The sequence below is a fragment of the Papio anubis genome, chromosome 20 (assembly GCF_008728515.1).
Source record: "Papio anubis isolate 15944 chromosome 20, Panubis1.0, whole genome shotgun sequence".
NCBI classification, from domain to species: domain Eukaryota; kingdom Metazoa; phylum Chordata; class Mammalia; order Primates; family Cercopithecidae; genus Papio; species Papio anubis.
In genome coordinates, this window is record NC_044995.1 from 42,137,002 (window position 1) to 42,146,632 (window position 9,631).

Sequence of the window (9,631 nt, forward strand, 5' to 3'; positions counted from 1 at the left end):
TGGAGGGAACACTTCTGAGGGTAATTGTTATGGAAAAGACGTCCTCAGTGTGCACAAGGAAGCCTCTGTTGCACAGGAACTTTCCAAATTTAATCTATGCGGAAAAGTCTTCAACTTAACTCCAGGCCTTGCTGTACATCTTGGAATTCTCAGTGCAAGACAATCGTACAGGCCAGGCGCGGTGGCTCACGCCTGTAATCCCAGCACTTTGGGAGGCCGAGGCGGGTGGATCACAAGGTCAGGAGATCGAGACCATCCTGGCTAACACGGTGAAACCCCGTCTCTACTAAAAGTACAAAAAATTAGCCGGGCGCGGTGGCGGGCGCCTGCAGTCCCAGCTACTTGGGAGGCTGAGGCAGGAGAATGGCCTGAACCCGGGAGGCGGAGCTTGCAGTGAGTCGAGATCACGCCACTGCACTCCAGCCTGGGAGACAGAGCGAGACTCCGTCTCAAAAACAAAAACAAACAACAACAACAAAAAAAGTTCTAACTTGGTAGCCAATGGGGACAAATACAGAATGTGATGTTCCGTTATAGCCAATGGAAACCAGACACTGCAGCAACGTGGACGCGTCAGGTTATAAATGACCCTGTTTCCTTTGTTTAGTGTACTCTAGTGGCAAAACTTCTGGCGAGTGTACCTGTTCTGCCAAAAGTAAAATGGGCTTGCTGAGGAAATTCAGTTTACGTTCAAGTGCTATTTCTTTAAGGCACTGGGGAACAAGCATTTCTAACAACCTGGTCCTACCTGGCTGAAACTGGATCCCGGAAGCTCCGCCCCTCCCGAGGCTCCTAGCGGAAGTGATGTCAGCGCGCCGCCACCATCTTTTCCCGCGCTGGCTACCTTTGGTCAGTGCTGTTTCGCGTTTATCCTGGTGGAGTCCACCCCTGCTGTGGTGAGTTCCGCCTGCTTGGGGGTCCAGGAGATAAGAGGGGGTGTGGGTGGGGGGTGCAGTAAAGGAAGGATTGGGCGCGGTCGCCCAGGAGCCTCTCGGATCCTGCTTGTTTCACTAGCTTCTCTAGGGGTTGTTGGTCCTCCCAGCGCGGCCAGTTCCAGGTTCAGTCGGTCCACGTCAGGAGCCGCGTCGGGAAGTGTTTGTCCCGAGTCTGCGCGGTGTTTTCTGGAGTGCTTTCATTCGCTGTGCTCTTCTCTTCAAAAACTTGGAAAGCAACCTTTGTGAATGTTTTTCTTTCCGAAAGGAAAAGGATATCTGCCATTCTAGTGAGGTTGGCTCTGGCCCCGCATCCTCCCGCGTCAGGCGTGTTCCTGGTGAGCACCAGCATTAAACTGGTTTCAAGAGGGCTCTGACTTCCGGTTATTTGCTAAAAAATGTCTCATCTGAGAATCTGGCATTGTCTTGGTGTCCTTTACTTATTTTTGACACATTACATTTGGATGGAAAAAACAGTTGTTGAAGGTGTGCCTGTTTCTGTATGTAAATATGAACACGTGTAGACTGTAAGCCTTTAGTTTTTTTATTTTTATTTTCTTGGACGTTATTTGTTTTCTAGTTGTTACCAGCTACAAGCCTTTCTACTTCAGAAAGGCAGGCCAGACGCGCTGGCTGAAGCCTGTAATCCCAACACTTTGGGAAGCTGAGGCAGGTGGATCTGAGGTCAGGGGTTTGAGACCAGCCTCGCCAACATGGTGAAACAGGGTTTTGCCATAGAGACGGTGTTTTGTCATGTTTGTCAGGCTGGTCTTGAACTCCTTACCGCAGGTGATCTGCCCGCCTGCAGCTTCAGTCATCTTAGGTACATAATGAAGTTAGCAATAACACACATGGCTGGTGGCTACTGAATTGTTCTGTGCAGGTCTGAACTGCCTTCTGGTCATATTGGGGGGTAACAGCATCCACAGGAGATCAGGCTGTAAGGACAAATATCAGACTAATTATTAGGGTTATTTGAATGTAGAATTTTTTCAGTATTAAATAGAAGTAATGAGCCAGGCATGGTGGCTTATGCTTCTTATCCCAGCACTTTGGGAGGCCAAGGCAGGAGGATTGTTTGAGCCCAGGAGTTTGAGACCAGCGTGGGCAACCTGGTGAAACCTTGTCTCTACTAAAAATATAAAAAATTAGACTCAGTGGTGAAGGGGGCCAGCCCCTCCACACCTGTGGATATTTCTCATCCGGTGGGATGAGAGACTGAGAAAAGAAATAAGACACAGAGACAAAGTATAGAGAAAGAACAGTGGGCCCAGGGGACTGGCACTCAGCATACAGAGGACCCGCACTGGCGCTGGCCTGTGAGTTCCCTCAGTATTTATTGATTATTATTTTTACTATCTTAGCAAGAGGAGTGTAGCAGGGCAACAGGTGGGGAGAAGATCAGCAGGGAAACATGCGAGCAAAGGAATCTGTATCATGAATAAGTTCAAGGAAAGGTACTGTGCCTGGATGTGCACATAGGCTAGATTTATGTTTCTCTTTACCCAAACATCTCAGTGTAGCAAAGAGTAACAGAGCAGTATTGCTGCCAGCATATCTCACCTCCAGCCACAGGGCAGTTTTCTCCTATCTCAGAATAGAATGAATGGGAATGCTAAGCTTTACATCGAGACGTTCCATTCCCAGGGAGGAGCAGGAGACAGAAGCCTTCCTCTTAACTGCAAAGAGGCCTCCCTCTTTCACTACTCCTCCTCAGCACAGACCCTTTATGGGTGTTGGGCTGGGGGATGGTAAAGTCTTTCTTTTCCCATGAGGCCCTATCTCAGGCTGTTTCAGTAGGGGGAAACCTTGGACAATACCCAGGCTTTTGTGGGCAGAGGTCCCTGTGGCTTTCCTCAGTACATTGTGCCCCTGTTTAATAGAGAATGGAGAATGGCGATTACTTTTACCAAGCATACTTACCGCAAACATACTGTTAACAAGGCACATCCTGCACAGCCCTAAATGCATTAAACTTTGATTCATTACAGCACACATGTTTTTCTGTAGGCACAGGGTTGGGGCTAAAGTTACTGATTAACAGCATCTCAAAGAAGAGGCTTAGAATTTTTCTTGAGTACAGATCAAATGGAGTTTCTTATGTCTTCCTTTTGAGGGCGAGGAGTCTTTTTTTGAGGGCAGGAGTCGGCTCTGTCATGACTGGAGTGCAGTGGCCAGATCTCCAGCTCACTACAAGCTCCACGCCTCCCGGGTTCAGCTATTCTCCTGCCTCAGCCTCCCGAGTAGCTGGGACCACAGAGGCGCCGCCACCCTGCTCCAGCTAATTTTTGTGTTTAGTAGAGGCGGGGTTTAGCCGTGTTAGCCAGGATGGTCTCGATCTCTGACCTTGTGATCCATCCCGTCTCGGCCTCCCAAGATGCTGGGATTACAGGCTCGAGGCACGGCCCGGCTTGAGGCAGTCTTGCTCCTGTCCCCAGGCTGGGTCGCGGTGGCGGGATCTCGGCCTCACTGCAAGCTCCTCCTCTCGGGTTCACGCCATTCTCTCCTGCCTCAGCCTCGAGTAGCTGGGACTGCAGAGCACCGCCGCCAGCGCAGCTAGTTTTTTGTATTTTTTAGCAGTAGAGGCAGGGGGTTTCACCGTCGGTAGCCAAGGATGGTCTCGATCTCCTGACCTCACCTTGATCCGCCCGCATTTCGGCCTCCCAAAGTGCTGGGATTACAGGCAGGCCACTGCGCTTCGGCCATGTCTTCACTTTTCTGCAGCCGACACAATGGCACAATCTGATCTCTCTTTCTTTTCCCAACACAGTGGTGTGCACCTGTATTCCCAGTCACTTTGGGGGCTGAAGTAGGAGAATCACTTGAGGCCAGGAGTTTGAGACCAACCTGGCTGATATGGCGAAACCCCGTCTCTACTAAAAATACAAAAATTAGCCAGGGTGATGCATACTCTAATCCCAGCCTTCTCAGGAGGCTGAGCCTGATAATCCACTTGAACCTGGGGAGGTAGAGGGATTACAATAATGAGTTGGTGTGCCATTGCACTCCAGCCTGGGTGACAGAGTGAGACTGTGTCTCAATCATAATTATATAATGATAATAAGGCATGGTGATGCACACCTGTGGTCCCACCTATTCAGGAGACTGAGGTGGGAGGATCACTGAGCTTACAGGAGGTCCTGGAGAGCCGAGGCACAATGGTGGAGTACTGCACTTCAACCTGGGCAACAGAGTGAGACCCTGTCTCGGTAGATAGATAGAGGTAATGATAGCTATTGGGAAGGATGGTTATGATAATTGAGCATGTATATATAAAGCTACTAGAGCCACTTGTGACACACTAGTCCTCAGTAAATGTCAGTTATGATCCAATACTATCATTACTGGCGGGCCGGTGGCTCAAGCCTGTAATCCCAGCACTTTGGGAGGCGAGGCCCGAGGTGGATGTGAGTCAGGAATCGAGACCATCGGGTGGCTAACATGAGTGAAACCCGTCTCTACTAAAATACAAAAACTAGCGGGAGCGTGGTGGCGCCTGTAGTCCCAGCTACTCGGAGGCTGAGGCAGGAGAATGCGTGAACCTGGGAGGCTGCAGTGAGCGAGATGAAACCCCACTGCCTCCAGCCTGGGTGACACAGCGAGACTCACGTCTCAAAAAAAATACTATCATTACTGAGTGATGATACTGAGTACAGTTTTGTTAGCCTTCACATCTGTCACCTGCAGAGAAACTCATGCATAATATTCAGTGACTGATGTTTGATGTTTGTTGTTTGATGATTGATATGAACAGGACCTCAAATAACCCATACAAAGAGGAATGGAGATTGCTTCTATTGACCTAGATTCGTAAGTTACCTGAAGTGACTTACTTCCCACTAAGTTTTCAGGAACCAATCTGCCTTTGAAGACAAGGTAGTAGTCCTGTATCCTTCACGCAGAAAAACAGATTATGGAGCCGAGCTGCCTGTTGTGTAAAAAGGGTAATAGTTTTATTTTACAAGAAAACACACCCTGAAAAAATGTGACTCTTTTTTTTTTTTTTTTTTTAAAATGTGACTCTCCTATCATAGTAGTAGTAACGCTCATGAAGCTTATGTAGCGTTTCCGAAGGCACACAAACCAGGACTGAATTCTAAAACAGCATTCTGGCTGGGCACAGTGGCTCATGCCTGGCATCAAGGAAGACAGCATTGAGGCCATCAGCCTCAGAGCATGGCACGATCATTGGTTGTCCCAATGCTGAGCTCCTTGTTGATGCTCTTTCAGAGATTCACAGTTTGGAGTCACCTCCCACCCAGCATGTAAGAGTCCAGTGAGCTGGGCCTGAGCAGGCATGCCACTGGTTTTTCTTTGGTTGTTTTTTCGAGACGGAGTTTCTTGTTGCCCAGGCTGGAGTGCCTTGGCTGCCAATCTCGGCTCAGCAGCCTCTGCCTCCTGGGTTCAAGAAGCAATTCTCCTCCCTCAGCCTTCCTAGTTGCTGAGATTACAGGCTAATTTTGTATTTTTATTAGAGACGCGTTTCTTAATGTTGGTCAGGCTAATCTTGAACTCCCGACCTCAGGTGATTTGCCCGCCTTGGCCTGCCTAAGTGTTGGGATTATAGGTGTGAGCCACCACACCTGGCCACTGGTGGTTCTTTTAGGAGGAATCAAAGTGAGATGTAGAATACTATTTTGTTTTATTTTATTTATTTATTTATTTATTTATCTTATCTTATTTATTTATTTATTTATTTATTGGAGACAGAATATTGCTCAGTCACCCAGGTTGGAGTGCATTGATGCAATCTCAGCTCACTGCAACCTCTGCCTTTTGGGTTGAAGCAATTCTCTTGCCTCAGTCTCCCATGTAGATGGGATCACAAGCACGCGTCACCAGGTCTGGCTAATATTGTTTGTTTGTTTGTTAGTTAAATGGAGTCTCACTCTGTTACCCAGGCTGTAGTACAGTGGCACGACATCAACTCTCTGCAACCTCTGCTTCCCTGGTTCAAGCAATTCTCTACCTCAGCCTCCTGTAATTTTTATTTAATTTTTTTATTTTTATTTATTTATTTATTTATTTTATTTTTTTTTTTTTTTTTTTTTGGGGAGCTGGTCACAAGCTCTGCTGCCAGGCTGGAGTGCAGTGGCAGGATCTCAGCTCACTGCAGGCTCCGCCTCCCGGGTTCCATGCATTCTCTGTCTCAGCCTCCCGAGTGATTGGGACTACAGGCGCCGCCACAGCGCCCGGCTAGTTTTTTGTATTTTTAGTAGAGGCGGGGTTTCACGGTGTTAGCCAGGATGGTCTCGATCTCTCCTGACCTGCGTGATCCGCCCGTCTTGGCGGATTACAGGCTTGAGCCGCAGCCCGGCTTTATTTTATTTTAGAGATGGGGTTTTGTCATGTTGGCTGATCTTGAATGCCTGACCTCTCCCCGTGATTTGCCATATGGCCTCCAGAATGTTAGGATTACAGGCGTATAACCACTAATGCCCGGCCAGGATGCAGTTTAGAATTCAGCCCTGGTTAGTGTGCCTTCAAATGCTACATAAGCTTTTGTGAGTGTTACTACTATGGAGCAGATAGAGAGTCACATTTTCAGGGTGTAATAAGTTTTCTTGTAAGAAAATGAAACTATTACCCTTTACTGACAGGCGGCTCGGCCCATCCTGCTTTTCTGGGTCTGTGACACCGGGACTATGGCATTTTCATGACAGTGTTGCGTGTGTACAGTTTTCACCGGGAGTGTGCAGGAATATGTAGAATTTCAAGCTAGGATGGAACTGACTTCTAGGCATGAGAATGGTTAGGATGGGCGAGAAGCTCTGGCTTCTCAATGCCTTCTTAATTTCCCACTAAGATTGTTTTCCACGAGGGAACCAATCTGCCCTTTTTTGAAGACAAAGGTAGAACGATGGTGGAGGACTACCTGGCAAGTGCTTATCAGGTAAACAGACAATGTACCATTATACAAAATGGCTTATACCCGCATCCCAATGACATTTCCTTCTGGAGCAGACTCATCTCCAGAGTTTTCTTAAGAGCAATGAAGCCTTACTCAAGAAGACTGAGTCCCCAGATTTCCCCAGAGAATGAAGTCTCCTGTGCCAAAGAAAAGTGTTAGCGAAAATCATCCCAGTAGCTCAGTAATTACTGCTTAAAAGCTTGACCTTGATGGTACCAGCTGCGTAAACACATTGCAGGTGTAGTGACGGGTATTGATAAAAGCAGATGAAAAGAAGTGTCACACTATCAAGTTATTCACTTATCAGCATTTATCAGATATGCAAAATTGTGCTCGGGGTATTGCTGCATAGAGACCAATGGGACAGGAAGAGCTCTAACCTGGTTGTGCTGAGATAAAGTGTAAAGCAGTGCAGTGACTCACATGCCTGTAATTCCACAGCTACTCCAAAGGCTGGGGTGGGAGAACACTTCAGCCGGAGATGAAGCTGCAGCGTAAGCCTGTGTGACACAGTGGGACCCTGTCGTTATATATAAATAAATAAACAGATTGGATAGATAGATAGATAAAAATTCATGCTTAGGAAGTACTGTTCTCATCAAATTAAAAATTTAAAATTTAAGAATAAAAATATTTAAAATTAAAATAGACCAGAGGCCAAGGATTTTGAAAAGAGAGAGAAACATTTCAGGCATATGCCTGTAGGAGGTCCACCTTGATTGTTTAGACACAAGAGTTCCTGAGACATTAAACCCTGGAGTATATATTGGGAGATCTCAAAACCACATATAAGTGAGTATAAGTTTCCCCTTCATCATTCTCCAGTGAGCATTGGTGGAAGTGTTCATTGGCTCAAACCAGCATGTGTGTGATGACTTAGGATTCAGTGACGTTTGATGATGTGGCTGTGGACTTGCTTCACCCAGAGAAGTGGGCTTTACTGGACACAATAGAAATAATACTACAGAGGATGTGATGCTGGAGAACTACATGAATCTGGCCTCTGTGGATAAGAGTAGCATCACTTTGCTTGGCATGGTGGCCTGCACCTGTAGTCCCAGATACTTGGGAGGCTGAGGTCAGAGAAGTGCTTGAGCACGGGAGTTTGATACTAGCATGGACAATATTGTGAGACCTCATCTCTTAAAAAAAAAACATAAAAATAAAGACTAGGCCAGGCATGGTGGCTCACGCCTGTAATCCCAGCACTTTGGGAAGGGAAGGTGGGCAGATCATGAGGTCAAGAAATCAAGACCAGCCTGGCTAACATAGTGAATCCCCTTCTCTACTAAAAATGCAGAAAATTAGCTGGGTATGGTGGCACATCCGTGTAGTCCCAGCTGCTTGGGAGGCTGAGGCAGTAGAATCAGTTGAACCTGAGAGGCAGAGGTTGCAGTGAGCACGTGAGGGTTGCATCACTGCGCTCTAGCCGCAATGCTTGAGAAAGTGAGACTCCATCTCAAAAAAAATAAAATAAAATACAATAAAAATAAAAATAAAAAAAGATTTTTAAAGATCCACTTTGCCTCAGAAGATTTAAGCTATTTTTCTCAGAATTTCGGGTATCTCTGACTTTTATTTTCCATGTAGTCAAACATTTCTATGACCTAACAAAACTACCTGTTCTGTCTTTTTTTTTAAGTTTATCATTTTGATACCTATTATTTATCCCGATCTTTCCTACTTTCCTTTCCTGATAATCTTCTCTTACTGTTCCCCATCGTTTAATTTTTCACAGAAGCAGTTTGTATTAAACTATCTAGAAGCACATCAGTTGTAATAAACCCCACGTCCTTATAGCCAAATTTTGACACTTGGAAATCCTCAAAGTTCTGGCTTATCTTTTATTACTGTGTTTTAATTTGAAAACAAATACAAATGCTCATGGATTTTAAACAGGTACTATTTCCTATAGGCATATATATTTTCTTTTCTGCCAACTGCAGAATGGGAAATACAACCTAGAATCAAAGGGTCATCACTTCGGCAGGGTTTTTGAAGAATCAATATTGATGGGATACAGGTAAGATTCATTTGAGTGATATTTCTTAGTTTCCTCTCAGAAAAGATTGAGAATTCCATTCTGGGAAATAGCATCATCAGAGCTACCTCAACCATGGGAGGTTGAGGTAGGTGGATCACTTGAGGTCAGGAGTTTAAGTCCAGACTGGTCAACATGGTGAAACTCTGTCTCTACTAAAAATGTAAAATCTACACTATTTGGTTGGGTACAGTGGCTGACGCCTGTAATCCCAGCACTTTGGGAAGCTGAGGCAGGAGGGTGCTTGGAGTCTGGAGGTCCGGAACCAGCCTGGGCAACAGGAAGACCCTGTCTCTACAAAAAATAAAAAATTAGCGGGGTGCATTGGCATGCAACTGTAGTCCAAGCTCCTTGGAGCACTGAGGCAGGATGATGGCTTGAGCGTGGGAGATTAAGACCACAGTGCACTGTGATTGTGCCATGGTACCCAGCCTGGATGACAGAGTGAGAACCTGTCTGGAATCACCCCCGACAATTAAAAGAAGACAGTTTTTCTTGTTTTGTTTTGTTTTTGTTTCTTAAATAATTTAGAGCCAGTGGCATAAAATTCTAGCAAAAGATCCATCATTCAATCTGGAAGAAATCAAGAAGAGTGAAATGAAAAATTCATCATTAAAAATACAAATGGAGGTTTGTGGCTGAGTGGCTCAAGCCTGTAATCCCAGCACTTTGGGAGGCAGAGCCCAGGCGGATCAAGCGAAGATCACAAGATGAGACCATCTACCAGCTATAACACTGGTGAAACAT

The 9,631-nt window shown here is 46.0% G+C and overlaps 1 protein-coding gene across 1 annotated transcript in view; it reads left to right on the forward strand.

Moving 5' to 3' along the window:
* The first annotated feature begins 483 nt into the window (after positions 1–483).
* LOC101010825 (zinc finger protein 562) overlaps positions 484–9,631 on the forward strand; it is a 49,288-nt gene continuing 40,140 nt past the window's right edge. Inside the window, exon 1 of the mRNA XM_021930679.2 lies at positions 484–896. Within this exon, the coding sequence (XP_021786371.2) occupies positions 805–896 (92 nt within the window). The 5' untranslated portion in view covers positions 484–804. The remainder of the gene's footprint in view (positions 897–9,631) is intronic.